The 19,277-nt window shown below is 38.0% G+C and overlaps 1 protein-coding gene across 1 annotated transcript in view; it reads right to left on the bottom strand.

Moving 5' to 3' along the window:
• The window catches only part of Lrba (LPS responsive beige-like anchor protein), a 417,455-nt gene that overhangs the window by 91,001 nt on the left and 307,177 nt on the right, over positions 1-19,277 (bottom strand). Inside the window, exon 46 of the mRNA XM_048333588.1 lies at positions 10,011-10,163. Within this exon, the coding sequence (XP_048189545.1) occupies positions 10,011-10,163 (153 nt within the window). The remainder of the gene's footprint in view (positions 1-10,010; positions 10,164-19,277) is intronic.

Raw genomic sequence — 19,277 nt, 5'->3', positions numbered from 1 at the left:
ATGAATATACAATGTATTCATATATGCTCATACCTGAATGATATACTTTTATAAAATGACTGAGAAAACTGATATGAAAGTGCAAAGCATGATCAAATTCATTTTATATGCTCATTGTGTTAACTGTACTTGAATTAGAGCTGATGGTCTATCAATGGATATTCACTAAAATCTTGATAAGTTTGAGGCTAATAGGCCATGATTAAAATAAATGGTAGACTAGAAGACTTAAGAGAGAAATACAAAGCACATCTGAAATTTCAGTCATGGCTATTGTTTTTATAACTATCTGCTTAGATATATGTTAGGCCCTAGAGACAGGATAAAGATCAAATGTTAGAAGTTCAAGAGAGCACATTTCATTCATTCAGTGTAAACAATATTTACAAACAGAACGTTAGAGTTGAAAAACTGCTGTGACAATATTCTGTAGCTTTGTTTCTATGTGTAACACAAGTGTCACAATGGATAATGGGGGTTGGGGCTCCCTTACAGGGAATCCTACAGGACTGAGGATGCATGTAGTTTGGGGGAAAGGTGCTTGCCTCGCACCCTGGTTTTGTTCTCAGTACCTCAAAATGAAGCAATGCCACCTGACACAAGGGACCCGAATAAGTATGATTATTTCTTACATCCATGGATTAAATCCAAGAAAATTACATGTGTGTGTATATGTATAAAGAAAGTGGGGGTGGGGAGGGAGACTAGAAAGAAGTTATTAACTATGGTCTAAAAAAGAGATTAGAATACCTAATATGAGAAAAAGAGTAGCAGAGTCAGGAAGAGAGGTTCCACTTACTCCAATCAATTACATATCTATGGCAGTACTTGTAGACAAAGCCAAGATTCATAAAACCCAGCCATAACACTAACCATGTACCCTATCTTTTTTTTTCTTTGTCAGTCCTGGGGGCTTGAACTCTGGGCCTGGGAGTTGTCCCTGAGCTTCTTTTGTTCAAGGCTAGCACTCTACCACTTGAGCCACAGCACCAATTCTGGCTTTTTCTGAGTGGTTTATTGGAGATAAAGCGTCTCAGGAACTTTCCTGCCCAGGCTGGCTTCAAACAGCAATACTCAGATCTCAGCCTCCTGAGTGAGCCATCGGCACCCAGGTTTGATTACAAACTTTCTACCTTAATATTTTGACAACCATATTAAAATACATTTTCAATTATCTGACATGTTCAAAAATGAATTTACATTCCTTTGGAAGGCTATGTCATGACTGAGCGCGGTAGCATTTGCAGAAGAGGCAGCAGGATTATAAATTGGAGGTCGGCCCAAGCAACACAGCAAGACCTTATCTCAAAAGCAGAACAAAAGTCTACTTCTTTCCCCTTCTGTAATACGTACTTCTGTTAGTATCACAATCCATCTGCTAACCACAGATGACTTCATCCACTTCACTATGACCCGCAGACAGTCTCTAGAATGCCCAGTATGTTCTCTAGCTTCTCGCTGCTGCTGTAACTCAGACTGTCCTCATCACTCACCCTGATCCCTTCAACTCTAGTCGTTGAGACTGGCCTCCCTGCTTCCACTTTAATTCAAGGTAATGATACCCTTCCCAGGTTTTCTGAGTGCTTCATGACTACTAGATGAAGTACTAACTTTTAGCAACAATCTCTTCAGAAATGTGCCCTCGACTTACCTCTTATGCCTTCCCAAGGCCACACCATCATCCTAATCATTGCACGCATTTTCTAGGCTAGAAGCTTATTCATTTCATGTGACTCCCCCCTCCCTCCTCCCTCCCTCCCTCTCCCTCAAGAGATCACTCTTGGGTTACCACACTCAAGGAAATTCATGCATACATACACAAACTTCCTCGCTGGAAAACATTCGTTGAATATACACCAGTTGCCAGCAAATCAAACAGACATAAATACAGGAGTAAGCAGTCATTCATCCATAACCCGGTGCAGAGCTGCAGGAAAGCTCGGAGAGCAGAACCAGACCCACAGCACACTGCTTCCCAGACATACTGCGGCCACAGGTGACATGGCCCAGGGCCAGCAAGCAAGGCAGGGAGGGACTAGAGCCCACGCTGCTCCAGCCCCACAGAGCACCTCTGAAAGCAACGGTGACAGTGAGGCAGGAGCAAGGGCTCCTCGTGAGTTCAACTTCCAGCCTCACATTGGGAGCCCGTTAGTTTCAGTTCCAGTCTAAAGCCATTATCATCAGCCCCATGCAGAAATGATGACTTCCAGCTGGAGCTGGCAGTACACTCCTGTGATAATTTCCATGAAGACTGAATGAAACAGTCAAGGATGGGCTTTCTAGCTCTCCCTGTCTTCCTCTCTTCTTCCTCTTCTCTTATTTCTAAGCTTCAGAGAACTTCAACAAGCACTAGTATCCCGGATTAGGCCCTACATTTAATCCTAAGTACTCCTTTAAGATGTAGGCAGAGAGACATATTTGAATACAGACAGAAGAGCAGAAGCCTGTGTGAAGACAGAACAGATATCTTCTAGAAGGAATGTGATGCTGGTTTTCAGGCCTCTGGATCAATGACAGGTAGATCTGTTTTGTTATAAACCACCCAGTGTTTGTAGCAATTTGTTACAGCAGCCACAGGAACACACCTTGATGCTGTTCTCAGAGAGGATTTGGGGGGGGGGGGGAATATTGTTCTTTAGAATCAGTTTGCCATGTTCTACCAAGTCAAAACGGACTGCATGTGGGTAGTACATGCCTACGATCTCAGCAATTAAGAGTCTGAAGCAAGAATATAACAAATTCAAGGCCAGTCTATGCAAAGAATAAGACTGTCTCGAAATCAACAACAAAACCTCCTATCCCCAACACAAACCTGTAAATAAATGGACTGCTATTCAGTGGGGGGGGGGGGGGCAGTACTGGGGTTTAAACTCAGAGCTTTATACTACTAAGCTAGTGCTTTATCACTTGAGGCATGCCTCCAGCCTGGTTTTCACTGGTTATTTTAGAAATGAAATCTTGTGGCTATTTAATTCTTGTGGCTATTTAAATCTTGTGGCTATTTGATTCTCACCACAATACTATGGATTTCAGCCTCATGAGTGACTAGGATTGTCAGTGTGAGCTAGCAGTAACTGCCTTTTTTTCTGATTATTTTCTGAGATGGAGTCTAGCATATTTTAGTGCCTGGGTTGGCCTAAACAACAGTCTTCTAGATGTCCTCCTAGTGTTAGTCACTGGGCTCCTTAGATTGCTTATATACTACTTTATAAACAAATTTACATTGTATATCCTGTTCCCATGTTTTTAGGGTCCCTTTTAAAACCTAACCTTTTATAGGAAATTACATGAACAAAAGTAGTAATTTTAGATTTATTTCAAACATCATACACATTGGCCCTCATTTCCAAGGATTTTAGGTCTGATTGCATCTGTGTGTGTGTGTGTGTGTGTGTGTGTGTGTGTACATATATGTGTGAGACTCAAATCACTATTGTCAACTGCAGTCACTGTGGCTGTGTGTGTGTGTGTGTGTGTGTGTGTGTGTGACAGGTAGTTGAGAATTACTATTACCCATGACAGGCACCTGTGTAGTAAGCACCTCCCCATACATGAGTGTGCATTGTGCACACAGGTACGTATACATACACACATGTACGTGTGTGTACACAGGTGTGCATGTGTGGCACTTGAGAATAACTGTTACTGCAGTCACCATGGCTGTGTGTGCATGTGTGTACGCAGCTGAGAATTACGATTACGCACCGCGGGTACCAGGGCTATGTGTCTAGGATGTGTGAACGTGCCCGGGGTGCATTGTGCACATAGGTGCATATGCGTCAGTGTTTGCACGTGCATGTGCATGTGCTCAGGGATCCGCAGTGGAGAACCACTGTTACTGCAGTCACCGTGGCTGTTTACATTCCTGACTATGTCATCATCAATGAGGAAAATAAAACAACAACTAGAAAATATGAAAAATGCATGTCAGCTCATAGCATTCCAACTGTAAAAAACAGAGAAGTATGTTGTCTACAAGAAACAGGTTCTTGCCTTGTTTTCTTTTCGGTGATTCTGGGGTTCGAACATGAAGCCTTGAGCTTGCTAGGCAGACCCTCTACCCCTTGAGCCACATCTCAGTCCTTTGTTGCCTTAGTTTTAAAAAAAAAATAAGTTCTCACCCTTTTGTACAAACCAGCATGGGACTATGATCCTCCTAATTATCTCTCGTAGACAGCCGAGATTACAAGCACTCCCACACCTAGCTTCTGTTATGAGATGGGGGATCGAATCTTGCATCTTCTTGACTGGGCTCACCTCAAGCTACGATCCTCCCAATTTCTGTCCCTATGCGGAAACAAGGTTTCAAAATGCTGCTTCCTGAGAATTTTTTCACTGGGGATAGGTTAATTTTAATCTCAATGCTGCTATCATCACTTACAAACTACACATTTTCTATTTTAGGATGTTACAAGAGGGGAGGGGGGAAGGAGGGGAAAATGAGGTGGGAGGTAACAAGCTGGATAAGAAATGTACACACAGCCTCATGTGTAACTGTAACCCCTCTGTACAGCACTTTGACAATAAAGAAATGAAAAAATATTATGAGATTAATTTCATCCAGATCTCTACATCTTTAAGTTAAAACAATTCAATTTGAATTCTAACAATGAATAGGGAAAAAAGCAAGGCTGTTAAAGAAATAAAACATAGCAAGTTTTTTTTTCTGTTAAGTAATACTATAAAAGTAATTTTACTTTGTCTATATGCCACTGGATGATAGTGGGAAGGAGCTGATGAACTCACTTTTATTCTTCTTTACCTTCTCAAGTGGCCACTCATGTCACTATTATGAAATACTAGTGAGGAGACAGAGGCTACCACAGATAAACAAAAGTAAATGAGACTCCAGTGGTAACCTCAGGACAACTCACCAACTGAGGGCTGTTTGTGCTGGATTCATTCAGCTCTAGGCCACAAACGGCTCTCCACTGCAATAAGTCAAGTTACCAGAGGGAAGGAAACACCCAAAGGACAAGGCTAGTGTCTAGCCCACTTGCTGAATCTAACCATGCAGGTCTATAGATGGGTACTCAACAAGTAGGTAAGTGAGTGAATTACTGGTATTAACCTACAGATAAATTCTATATCCTCCAGCTAAAACAAGATCATCTACATTGCCAGCTTTTAGAAACTGTTAGAACAACTTTAATTACTGTCCAGGGTAAGGTCCGTGTTGTCTGTTATTCAAGTGAAAATGAAGGCAACAACACTGACAATATACTATGAGATAAATGCTAAACATTTTGAACTCGTACATCTTTATATTATTTGAAAATGTGAACGTCTGTTTCTTATTTCTATTTCTAAATTGCTATTTGGAATAACATATTTTTCCCTTCCTGGTTCAGGTAACACAGACTAATTTCAAGGAGATCACTGAGATTAAAAATGTTTTGATTTTACTCCAATTCCAACTATTCAGAACAAAGAGAATATAATTTATTTGTCTCATCAAACATATGTGGATTTTCTCTTTTAAATTATGGAAGATATTGCCTTCTGTCTTGAGTCCATCACTAATCCAATTTTCAACCCAATACTTAGATCTTCATTACTTACAAAAAAATGAAATGGTTAGGTATGATAGTGGCTCCATTCATTTAATACACATAGAAAGTGTAATATTACTTGCCCACCCACAAAATTATGCTCCTAAAAATATCCCAACCTCTTGAGTTAATATTCGGACAACCAAATACTTAGGAAAGTCATGCTGAGTGTCTTAAATTAAGTATGTCAGTTAATTAATTCTGTGATCCCTGGCTACCAACCGAGTATTGTACAATCTGTTATTATTCACTGTCCTATAGATCATCTGTTCTTAGTGCTGGCTTGTTCCAGGAAAAGAGACAGCTGCAACACTATATCCCTGTTCAACCTGAGGACCATCTGACTTTAATTGTAACACACAGCTTGATGTGGCTCTGGCTAGGAAAAGCCAAAGCATCGTCTGTAATAATCTGGAAAAGCAGAAACCTGCCAACAGAGGGCTGAAAACAGGGACTTGTGCTGTCTGGCTGCCTGACGGGCTGCAGGAAATATGATTAATGAGTAAGGTATAATGATATCAGGAACCCGATTAGCACCACAAAAAGGTCACAGATCAAAGTAGTATGCATTTCATGAGCTACAATCATTGCATAAAAGCTGTGGACTTAAAGAGGTAAACCAGAATGAGGAGGGGATAAAACTCCTATGTGATAACACGCCAACAGATACGTAAAATAATGTACTAACAATTCAGTCACTGATAGAAAGTTAATTGGAAATTGTAAGATGCATCAGTATGGGCTTCACTGTGATAGAGTATTGTTCATCATGAGTATGTAAGAAATGGTTCTGAATGAATGAATGAGCTATTAAATTTTTTCATAAACAGGCAGAAGTAATATTAAGGATCTTTCCTAATTGTGTCACAGTCATCAGAGATGTAAAATATTCAACTCTAAACTATGCATGCATTTGATCTACAGTGATTTCTTATCTAGTTTTAAATGGGAATGTAAGATAATGCAGAGCCTAGAAAAAGATATCTGAAATTCTTCGGTATTAAAATCCCTGAGAAAAATTGTAAGCAAATTTTAGCACTGAGTTATAATAAATAGTGCTTGATACTATAAGATGCCATATGCATATAATCTCACAGTCATTTCTGAATTTAAAGCATGGGAAGACAAAAATCCAAATCTGAAAGACACAGTAGTGAGTTCTAACTTCTGTTCTTTGAAGTCTTCAGGAGCCTTTTCCAACTAAACCTGACTCTTCTGAGGCAGGCAGCGGTGCAGAGACTGGACTCCCAGGGTCGGGTGGCTGTCTTTACACAATTCCATTTCCTAAACTGCCAAAAATGTTGGTAAAATTTTAAGTATAACTTACTCAAATACTTCTCCCTCTCAGGGCTCCTTCACAGTGGAGGAGACATTTTATAAACACATTTTATACTTTCCATACAAATATAATAGTCATGGTTACTGATTATGATGAATCAAGAGCTAGATCCCTTGAAAGTTAAAATTTTGCTTTATTTTGTGTCTTTGGGAGGGTGGTGATACTGCAGGGAAGGGGTCAAACCCAGGGCCTATGTATGCTAGGCAAGCACCCTATCATTGAGGTACAATCCTAGCCTAAGACTTAAAGTCTTAGATCACATTTGAGAAAGTGTTTCCATGATCAAATAATCAGAACATAATTTATATCAAAATATATCATCAAGAACAGTGAGGGTGCTTTAACTATTTCACATTATGTGGATTTTATTTTATCTACTTACTACCCAGCTAAGACATTCTGTCAGTTTTTGTTTTTATCTTTTCTGTGCTGGGGATCAAATCTAGGGATCAATGCATCTATGGAAACTCTCTGGTATGGAGATGAACTTCCAGGCCCATAATACATTTTGTTTTAAATGGTGATTTTTTTTTTTCTTTTTTTTTTGCCAGTCCTGGGCCTTGGACTCAGGGCCTGAGCACCGTCCCTGGCTTCTTCCCGCTCAAGGCTAGCACTCTGCCACTTGAGCCACAGCGCCGCTTCTGGCCGTTTTCTGTATATGTGGTGCTGGGTAATCGAACCTAGGGCCTCGTGTATCCGAGGCAGGCACTCTTGCCACTAGGCTATATCCCCAGCCCTAAATGGTGATTTTTAAAGACAACATTAAAAAGTGGAAATACAAGCCACAGAATAGTTGAGAAATATTTACAAAATATATGCGGGATATAGGACTTTATGAATAATACACAAAGGTCCTTTATGACTCAATAATAAAACCCCAAATAACCCAATATAAAAATAGCTGAGAGATCTGAATATAGTTTAACAAAATCATATGTAGGCAGAAAATAAGATTGAAACATGTCCAATCTTATTAGTCATTAGGGTAGTATAAATTAAAATAACAAGGTGATACCTACTAAGTGGCTAAAATAAGACTAGAAATATCAAGCTTTTGTTTTAATGTAGAAAATCATAAATTTCAAAGACTATTGGTAGTAGTACAAAATGGTAAATACAGTAAAAATCCTAGGACTTGCCCATCCTAGAACTTGAACTCAGGATCTGGGTGCTGCCCCGGAGCTTCAATGCTGAAGACCAGCACTGTACCACTTGAGCCACAGCTCTACTTCCAGATTATTGATGGTTAACAGGCCCAGCGTTTTGATGGTTAACAGACTAATGGACTTTCCTGTCTGGGCTGGCTTTGAACCAAGATCTTCAGATCTTAATCACCTGAGTAATTATGATTACAAGTGCAATTCACTGGCACCCAGCAACATATTCTTATATAACCCAGGAATTCCACTACTACTAATCTCAAGAACAATGAAAAAAGATGTTCATACTAAGATATACACACAAAAACAATTATAATGGTCATAAACTGGAAAAAACAAATATCCACTTACTGGTTAATAAAAAGACAAACGTGACATAACTACACAATGGAATATTACTCAACAAGACAAAAATTAACTACTGCTCTATACAGTGATACGTGTGAATGTGAAAGCATCATGCTAAGTGAAGAAGGTAGGTTCAAAAAGATGACAATTGTATGATGCCATTAATTTTTTTAAAAAATTCAGAAGAGCATTGTGGAGAGAGAATCGGTGGCTGCCTGGGGCCAGGCGTGGGAACAGAGGAAAAGGTAGCACAAGAATTTCTAGGGAGCAAAATGGATATTCGAGAGCTACTGTATACATTATTAAAGCTCAATGATACACCTGTTAGATTTTGGTATATAAATTACAGATCAATAAATCTGCTTAAACGGGATAATCACAAAAACAAAAACAAAAAAGCTGTAATGCAAACTGTCCATTCTGCTTACTTCTGCGTGCCCTGGGGAAGCCACACAGCCACAGACGTGTCATATTTAGAAGTCTGGCATCTCCTTCCCTACCATTCACAGCTAAGCCTTATCTCGGGCTCCTACCTTAACTACAGTAACAGAAGGTAAAATGCTACCTGTATCATAGGAGTGTTCGAGGTGAACATAGCCTATACCAGAGAATATTTTAGATATTTCACCTACAGAATTGCAATTACACAAATGATTTCAAACTTGCAAAGCAGAAAACCAGGCATCAGAAGGATTAAACTGCCTAAGGTCACACTCAACAAGATGACTGGTTCATGGTTGGGAATTAGGTCTGACACCAAAGCCTGTACTCTTTCTACATTTCTATATGATGTCAGCATTCATAACAAGCAACTTTACTGTAAATAGGATAAAGTTATCATTATTAATGTGAAAAGTTAAGAGATGCTACTGAAAAAATCCAATTAATCCTTTTCCTTGCTAAATTACAATTAAAAAAACACTACAATTGAAACTTCATTATTAATGTGGAATATGGTAAGGATACTGCTTTTATTTATTTTTAATTATATTTTTACTATCTTTAAGGCAACACTACTTTTAAATACTGAGAATTTAGAGCTCCCTTATCCCAAACTTTTATGAAAGGCACTGAAGAAAAGCCACAGTACTTTCTCACAAAATAACCTAGGACCATATACAATGGGGGACATTACAGAATTCACTAATCAGGGAATAAACACATACTGTAAGCACACTAAGCACTCCTAAATATGATGTAAAATGTTCCTTCAAAAGACCACTACAGGATGTAACTTAAAGATGTTTATGTTACAAAAATGTGCAGTGGTGGTCTAACCTACAATATAAAATTATATTTCTTTCTCTGAAAAAGGAGTTTATGTTTGAAACAACAAACAATTCCAGTTTAGTTTAGATTTTTTCTTTATCATTTTGAATTATCATGAATATATGAAAATAACCTAAAGATGAAAATAACTGAAAGCATGCATCAGACTTTCAATTCATTAAGACTTTATGAAGTATATGTGGCAGTGAATGTTATGTCATTTTGAGTTATTCCTATCGACCACAGCTTTGTACAGAAGGGCAAGGGTTAATGTTCTTACACCAACACTAGAAAGATGCTTTGAGAAAAGGCTCCTGACAGAGTAGATGATTACTATCTTACCAATCTGTTTATACGAACAAATTCTTCTGAGGTTTTAGCCCAAGGAGGAAGTTCCACATCAGACACTACTGTCCCATCATCCATCACTCCAAGGTTATAATTATTGAAGTTGACAAACATCTCAGGGAGATAATAAAATTCAGGAATCAACTCCTGCATAAAAATAGAAGATAATGTTACAGTATAAAGTGCAGAACTAGACTAGACACTCCTAAAGAGCCTGATCATTTCCTATTATGCTGAAAAAATAAAAGAGATATCTTTTCTTTGTATATCACAGTCCTACCACAAAGTTTCTATTATGGTAGAGAGAACATAATAATATATAGGCATAAATACATCTTCCAGGCTTTCCTTCAGAACATCCATCATGACCTCAAAAAACCTTCAAGTAGGAACAGTCGAGTAACAATTTAGATTTGACTGTCTATAAAGAGATTATCATGTGTCATCATAACGGTCACTAACAGAAGTTAATTACATTAAACCTATACTTTAACAGTACATTTTCCTTATATTTTCAAAACACTCAATTTTAGTTTTATTTACTAATGCTAAAAGATTGAAATTTAAGTCTAGAAAGCCACCTGTATAAGAAACTGAATACTTTAAAAATATGAGTGCAATAGTATTTAAAATACACTTTAGCAGGATATTTAATAAACCGGAAACTGCAGCTTTTTAGGTGTTTTTGTTTTTGTATGCAATAAGCCCTGTATAAAACTATTTCAGAGGCCTGTAGCTCAGACTTGGAATCCAGTCTTCACATGGGTCAGTGACTCAGTGGTCTTTCAGATACCCCCTCAGGGCCATCTACGGCAGGCCTGGCTTTCCAAATAGTTGAGAAAAATAGAAAGGTCATCAGATTTTGGACAAGGTCACTATGAACTTGCCAGAGAAGAGAAAAAAGATCTAGCAGGAATGAAGCTATTATCACTTCCATCATCCACATGAAATGTTGCTTGACTTTGAATTGCACATCTTTTGTTTATGATCAGGATAATTAACTAAGCAGGGTAGAAATGAGCTTAACCTCCAAATGCCTGACAACCTTTTGATCATTAAACTTAAAAAAATTAACTAAACAAATGCTTTAAAAGGAACCTTGCTAAAAGTCTGGTCAAAAATGCAATTAGACAGTGTGCACACAAAAATGTTAAGATTTCCATCTTTAAAAATAAGGCCTTTAAGTCCAATTGGCCAAAGGAAAAAAACGTGTGTTATTGTATGTAGCAAAAAGCCCTAACCAGTGTGTACAAGATATTTATTAGACAGTATAAATCAGATACTAAAAAAAACTCAATAAACTAGTATATTTAATCCTAAAAACATTATAAAGTGAGATACTGTTTATTTTAAAAATAAACTAAAGGCTCAAAAATGTTTTTTAATTAACTGTTGATAGTTATTATTGATAGTTAACTTATTAATGAATTTGGAACCTGAACCAAGTTTTGTTTAATTCTAAAGCATATGTCTTAGGCCTTATGGCCTATGCCTGTAATCTCAGCCCCCCAGGAGGCTGAGGCAGGGATTCAGAGACTGAGGTCAGCCTGGGTTACAGAGGCAGACCCTGTCTCAAAGAGCAAACAAATGGATTAGTGAACAAACCAATAAATAAGTCCTCTATCCTTAATCATCAATAAGCTTAGCTTTCATAGCATAGTATGTATAGCATTACACATACTAAATACAAATTTGTAAACTTATGATTCCAAATGTTGTTGTTTTTTTAATTTTTTAAAGAAAAATCTCTATTAAGGAAACTGGCTCATTGGGCCATGGTGGCTCATGCCTGTAGTCCTAGCTACTCAGGAGGCTGAAATCTGAGGCTTGTGGTTCAATGTCACACCAGGAAGGAAGGAATGTCCCTGAGACTGGTATCTAACCACCAGAAAACTCGGTGTGGTGTTGTGGCTCAAAGTGGTAGAGTGCTAACCTTGAGCAGGAGAGCTCAGGGACATCATACAGGCCCCCAGTTCAAACTCCAAGACTGAAAAGAAAGTAAAGAAAAAGAAAAGAAAACTGGCTCTACAAAACTACATATGTTATATACAAATGTATATAGTAAACAGGATCAGAATAAAGTTAATTCAAAAAGGAAGAGTTTAAAAAATAATTATTTACCACAATAACAGGATATTCTATAACTTTCTACTATTAATTTGAAGTATGCATCCAATAAATGTCAAACAGAAATTTTACAAAGTGTCTCATTTTCATTCTGCCACATTTGTGCTATGAAGGAATGTTACTACTCAGATCTTGTTTTATAATGAAGAGGAAAGAGCACACGTTCCTGTTTATATTCAAAATCAAAAGCAGCACTTGTTTTAGTGGAGTACTAATTCATTTCATCTCAATAAAGCCCATCTACCATGGCCTTTCATGATTAGAGACAGTTACCCTTCTAGTTTTACACAGAGAACTATGTTAGGTTCTAAGCCATGGAAATATGGGTGATTTTCCCCACTACAGGATCCAGATTTAAGTGAGAAAGAATAAGGATACATTTAGTAAAAGAAAAAGGGTTGCAGAAGCAACATACGTTTGAATAATACAAAGAAGAAAACTATATTTAAAAGTTGGGGTGGTCAGAGGAAGCTTCAGAGAAAGGAATGTAACATAGTATTTTCCTAATACAAAATTCATGGGTCTAATTGTTTCTATATCTCTAAATGGAAGGTTTCAAGAGATTGATTGCTTTATGTATTTTATATACCACTACACCCTGGAACACACAGGTAGTGGTCCACATGTTAGGCATTGAGTAAAAGTTAGTTCAAGGGCTGGGGATATAGCCTAGTGGCAAGAGTGCCTGCCTCGGATACACGAGGCCCTAGGTTCGATTCCCCAGCACCACATATACAGAAAACGGCCAGAAGCGGCGCTGTGGCTCAAGTGGCAGAGTGCTAGCCTTGAGCGGGAAGAAGCCAGGGACAGTGCTCAGGCCCTGAGTCCAAGGCCCAGGACTGGCCAAAAAAAAAAAAAAAAAGTTCAATGAATGACTGAAAATAGTATTTAAACTCAAACAAAGAGAAAAGAACAATCCTGACAAAGAAATATCTTAAAAAGGAATAAAGAGACTAAAACATACCTAACAATATTTGTTTCTAATGATCAATGAGAAAGAATTTAATTGGTTTAATTGATTTAGGTAGAAAAGAAAGTTGCAAGATGTTTATAGAGTCCAAGTGTAGAAAGTTTTACATGCCTGGCTCTAAAGCCTTACTCTTTTTCTAGAAGGGGAAAAAAAAAAAAGGATTGCATTGGGAACTTTACAACTGAACGTGAATTCAAAACAGTACAAATATTTCTAAGAAACGAATATGAAGATCCTATATAGAATATAAAAGATATAATCAAATAAACAAAATTAAATTAGTACAGGAGAAAGACTAAAACATATTGTATTCTTATTATAAGGAAATCAGCATAAATAAATCAGTTGATGGGCGTTCCAATCTTAGTATGAAATAATATGTTGAACTCAACTGAGATACACCAATATGAAATGTAAGAAATAACTGTCTACACGAAGCCATGTTTTTCTATGGACAACAATGACAATCAAGCCATTTAGCAGCATTCTACTATAATCCTAAAAGCATCTTCGTAAGAGCTATGCCTACACAATACCAAATATTGCAGTCAAAATTATCTTTTTTGACAGATGAAATTTAGTAACAGAGCCAAAGATTATGTCTTTCTAATACTTTTAATGTTCATATACAAAGTGAAATATGTTTTATATTCATCACAACCGAACATTCAGCTCTGGATAAAAACCATATGTTTAGCAATTCTTTAAAACATCAGCGGAAAATGATAAGTAAACAACACTGACAGAAGACAGACATACTCGCAATTTGCATTTTCTTTTGGCTTGCTGACAATAATTTTATTCTCTATCAGTTAATTAGGAAGATGGTTCTTAGACACAGGTGACACAGTCAAAACATAGTGTGTCATCTTCTAGAACAAAAATCTGAGAGGTTCAAACAGAGGTTATAGCACAATTCAAGAGAAACTCACTGCTTTGATCACAAATCCCAAGGCTTTCATGGCATAATGACAAGGATTGGTTGTGACCACACATATGCTTTAGTTTTCTCCTTGAAGGTATCCCACCCCCCATAGGAACAGCCTTTGCGGCCAGGCTTCACCAGTGACTCTCCTTAAATTCCTCACTGGTGCTACACTCAGTTATGAACCTAGGAAAATAAGATATTCACAACCAAAGTAAAAGCAAAGACGCTACTTCAAGCAAAAGTTAAACATCTTCCTCGTGAAAAAAAATACTAAATCCTGACAACTCATATGTGGGCACCATGGCAACAGACTGAGGATGCACTTATATGGGGACATTGATGTTTGTATTTTGTTTTTTAAAAAAAATTGTAGAGGCTTTCACCATTGGAAAAAGTGGTATGCTTCATGAAGGAAAATTGTGAAGAATTAAAATAATCTCTCTTAATGGGCAAAACATACCTGATAAGTAATATGATGTGAAAAAATAATATGCATGTTCTGATAGATTTTAACTTTCAATTTTTATCTTGTTAGCTCCTGAATAACAAAACTGTTAGAAAAAAAGTTGACTAGATGTCAAGTATATTAATCTGAGAGTCAATTTAGGTGAATGAGTTTTTTTTAAGTTTTCAAACTGATATTTAAACTTACTTTTTACTTATTTAATAGGTAAGAAACTGTCCTTGGAGAGTAGGTAGAAAGCCTGTCTCCTTCAACAAGATAAAAATATTATTTTTAAAGATAAAGAAAAAAATAATCTGTCACCCTTCCCAACAGATCCAGTAAGTATTCTGTGGTGTCAAATAGCACAAATTTGTTAGTTTAACTGCTTTAAAATAGAGAAGAATCATGTTGTCACAAACTAGTATGTAATCGATACCTACCCTATACAATATAAAAGAATAACTGCTATTCTTTTTTTTTTTTTTTTTTTTTTTTTTTTGGCCAGTCCTGGGCCTTGGACTCAGGGCCTGAGCACTGTCCCTGGCTTCTTCCAGCTCAAGGCTAGCACTCTGCCACCTGAGCCACAGCGCCGCTTCTGGCCGTTTTCTGTATATGTGGTGCTGGGGAATCGAACCTAGGGCCTCGTGTATCCGAGGCAGGCACTCTTGCCACTAGGCTATATCCCCAGCCCATAACTGCTATTCTTATCTATTCATTTCATTACCAAACATCATTAAATATTTTTTGTGACCCCTCTCATTCACCTTACCTGCCATTTGAAAAACAAAGGGTGATCTGATGCTCACGTGCAACAATACAGAATTTTACAAGTAAAATATGACTTATCATTAAATAATGCCTGAAGAAAAACACACAGATATACAGACTCAACATATTAAACTCTCAAAGATGATAAGTCATCATTCAGTGAGTTACAGCCCCCTCACAAAAGACTTTAAGACAATTCTAAGAAGTGCTAACAAAACTTACTTGTAAAAAGACCCATGAGGACAAGATATCTGCAAGCTAATAATTCCCACAGAATCACCATCACATTTACAACAAATGTTCTATTTTTTATTACCAGTGTCAGTAGGGCTTAATGCTTTTCATTTACATAAGAGCAGGCATAAATGAATGCCCATCTGAAGTCCTGTCTGGAACAAGTTAAAAACAAACCTTACATATACAAATGTTCACAAAGGAATACAAGGGAATAACCGCCTGTAATCATACCGATTTTAGTTAGGCAAAAAAATATAAGATCACCAAAAACCAAGTAACATCACACCTAACTACAGCAAATCCTTTCTCTAAGTGGACAGACCTGTGATGCTATCAGCAGCTACGGAATGTATTAACATGGGAAAAGATGCACTGCAAGGGAGAAGTGGAACCTAATTTATCTTCAGATCGCAGGCCTCTGGGATTTCAGAGGTAGTCAGAGGGCAAGTCAAAGGTCTCATGTTTTACAAATCTCACAAGGCACAAATAAAACTATTCCATGATCACTTCCATTTTGTGTGATTATTTAACATACACAAGTGCAGCTAAAATTTTACTGGCTAACTTGTACAGCTAAAATTAATTTGTGTAATATCACTGCACAGTCATTTATCTTAAAATCTGATGCACAGGGAATGTAGAAAATTAGATTACTAACAACTTTTTGCTAGCATATGGCTTTCAACTACCGATTGTCTTCAAGATAGACAACTTCATCCCTTCCAATAAGATTCTGGTAGCCACATTCCATGTGAAGGAGACGGCCTTATGATGGTTGCTCTCCTGTTCTCTTTACCCTAGTTCTTCCCGTTCTTCCCAGGCTTTTTTTTTTTTTAACTTATTCTAGAAAACCCTTACAGTCTACAAACTGATAAATCATGGAGAATGCCTCCCCCTCCCAACTCCACCCCAGAGTTTGAACTCTGGGCTTCGTGCTTGCTTGCTTGCTTGACTTGATGCTCTACCACTTGAGCCATGCCTCTAGCCCAAATTTTTGCTGGTTATTTTAGAGTTGAGGTCTTTCAGACTTTTCCCCTTGGGCTGGCTTCAAACCACAATCTTGTGAGCTCCTGAGTAGCGAGGATTATGTGTACAAGCTCCCAGCTCCCAGCTTCAGAATGACTTTACTTAACCCCTTAACCCCTACAACCCCTACAACCTAACTAGGTGAGGCTCTTGCCATTTTCCTTGTAACTATCTCTAATCATCTCCATATATTTCCTCCTACCTCTAGCTCCTGTCCTCTTTCCCTTGGAACTATTTCCCACATATCTGCCAAAGAGCTTTCTTTGATAGTGGCAACTGTTAGATCATAGTCTTACTCAAAAAAATCTTAAATGGTTCATTCACTCCCTAAAGCAGGAAGTAGTGAACTCCAGCCCACAGGCCAAATATAACCTGGTACTTGTTGGGGCAAATACTTTTATTAGGACACTGTCACACTCATTTGTTTCTGTCTATGGCTTCTTTAGCATTCCTAAGGTAAGAGTTGAGTAGCTTGACAAAACTACATGGACTGCATAACCAAAACATCTTATTATCTGGCTATTCAATGAAAACAATTAGCCAACAGATCCTAAAGGATTGAGCCAAGTATCTTCAGAATGTTCCTGAAGGCTTTCAAATGAGACCGGTCAATTTTTCAGTGTGACTCCTCAAAGTTTCCTCTCTTCAAGGAACATAGACTCATAATAAGCAAACCAGCAAAGATTCCCCAATATGTTAAGCATTTTCTTTGAACTTGTTCATGACATTTTCCTTGCTCAGAATACTCCCCCCCAGTTCAGCAAATCATTAGCATAATAAATATTTAATTTACTGCCTAAATTCCAGATACTAGTCTAAACTCTAGGGATAAACCAATGAGCAAAACAGTCTCAAATTCTGCCTATCATGGAGCTAACGTTCCAGTGAGATAAAACCTAATCAACAAATCACACATATGTCAAATAAATAAACAAATACACATATGTCAGATGATGAGTGGCAGGAAGAAGAATGAAGTCGGGAAGTAGGTAAAAGTGTACAGGGTAAGGAATGCAGTTTTAAATAGGGAGTGCAGAGAAGGACTGAGGAGAAGGTGACATCATCAGGCAAAGACATGAAGAGGCTGCGGAATGCACACGAAGGGGACAGAGGGGATCTGCAGGACATTTCTCAGGGAAAAAGGAAAAGTAAAGGCACCAGGTTAAGCGCTACCTAGAGTCCTTGAGGCAGAGCAAGGAGGCCCTGCTGAGTGAAGACAGTGAACAAGGACATACAGAAAAAACTTGTTGAAGGTAGAGGGCAAGTTATACAGGGTCTGCATCACAGGACCTTTATCTTCTATTTTCACATGGGAAAACATTTACTAACACGGAGAAGACTGTGAAAGGAGTGGGGTTGAAAGGAATGCAGATTGGGAATTTGGTTTGACCATGATAAATTTGTGGTTCATTTGTGTAAAAGGATGCATAGAGGAGGAAATCAGATATCAGAAGAATTGTAGAGGTTAGGGCCATAAATTTGGGAGATTTGTTTAACTCCCTTTTAAAACTAAGATTTCAGCTTTAAACCCCATTTAACTCTATGAAGTCATTACCATCCCACCTCTCCCAGTGAGAATTCATTTCGCTTCAGAAGGAAGACAAAAAGCTGAAGGGTTTCAAGTGCATCGAGACAGACTGCACTTGACCATCACATGGAGCCCAAGGGCACTGCAGGGGCTACCTAGGAAAAGCCTGGATGCTTGCTCACCTCTGAGAGTTGATATTGCTCCTGCTGTTACTAGGTGGTACTGAGGATGGAACCCAGAGCATTTTACATGTGAGGTAAGCACTCTGCCACTGAGCCATGGCCCTATAACCCTCTCATGGAGGTTTAAAAATAACACAGTGGCGATTCTCCAACTCCATTTTAACACTTTCTATTTCAGTCCTCAAGACTACATATTGCTGCTTCTCCTTGCCAGCTCGCATTTAGATAAAGAACACAGGAGAAACACTGTTGCTCTAAGAGGATGAAGGCATTCTTCCTTCTAGAAGCAGGAAACTACCCTTTGTGTGGGCAATGCCCTAGCCTCTTCCTGTGCAGGACAGAAGCCACTAGCCATAAGCAGTCACCACACTCGTGCAATGTGGCTGGAGAGACACAGGCTGGGAATGGAAGATAGGCAAGACATCTCGAAGACTCAGCATGAGAAAAGAAAAGAAAAATCAAATCAGTATTGATTACAATGTTAAAATATTTTTATAGGTTTAAGATATATTATGAGAATTCATTTCATGTGGTTCTTCCAACTTTTGAAGAACGGGACTACAAGGAAACTGAGAACTGTACATGGCTTACAGTTGTAGTTTGGTACTAGATTCTAGTGTGCTCTTATTCATCTATTTGTTCTCATAATGATTTGAAAATTGTTTTCTAGCGTACTAAAATATAACCCTTTAATAAGGAGAGGCTGGATGCTGGTGGCTCATTCTGTAATCCTAGCTGGGGCGTCCCTGGCCTCAACTGACAATCCTCCTGTCTCAGCCTCCTGAGATAATAGCTAAACTTGTAAGTAAAGAATCTTAAGAGGAATAGGATAAAGCTTAATAAAAAGAAACCAGTACAAGGATCTATCATATGTACCTCCTGACAAAGCATAAAACAGAATGTAAAGTATTAAGAGAGGAAGAATGATAAAGACCATCCACTATTTCTTTGGTAAAACAGGAAAAAAATCATTTCCAAAATCATAACTTGATATTTGTGTATATACTTCTAATATCAAACTAAAGTAAGAAGTTAGAATGTGGTCATGAC

The sequence above is a fragment of the Perognathus longimembris genome, chromosome 24, assembly GCF_023159225.1.
Source record: "Perognathus longimembris pacificus isolate PPM17 chromosome 24, ASM2315922v1, whole genome shotgun sequence".
Taxonomy (NCBI): domain Eukaryota; kingdom Metazoa; phylum Chordata; class Mammalia; order Rodentia; family Heteromyidae; genus Perognathus; species Perognathus longimembris.
This window is presented reverse-complemented; position numbering and strand designations above follow the sequence as displayed.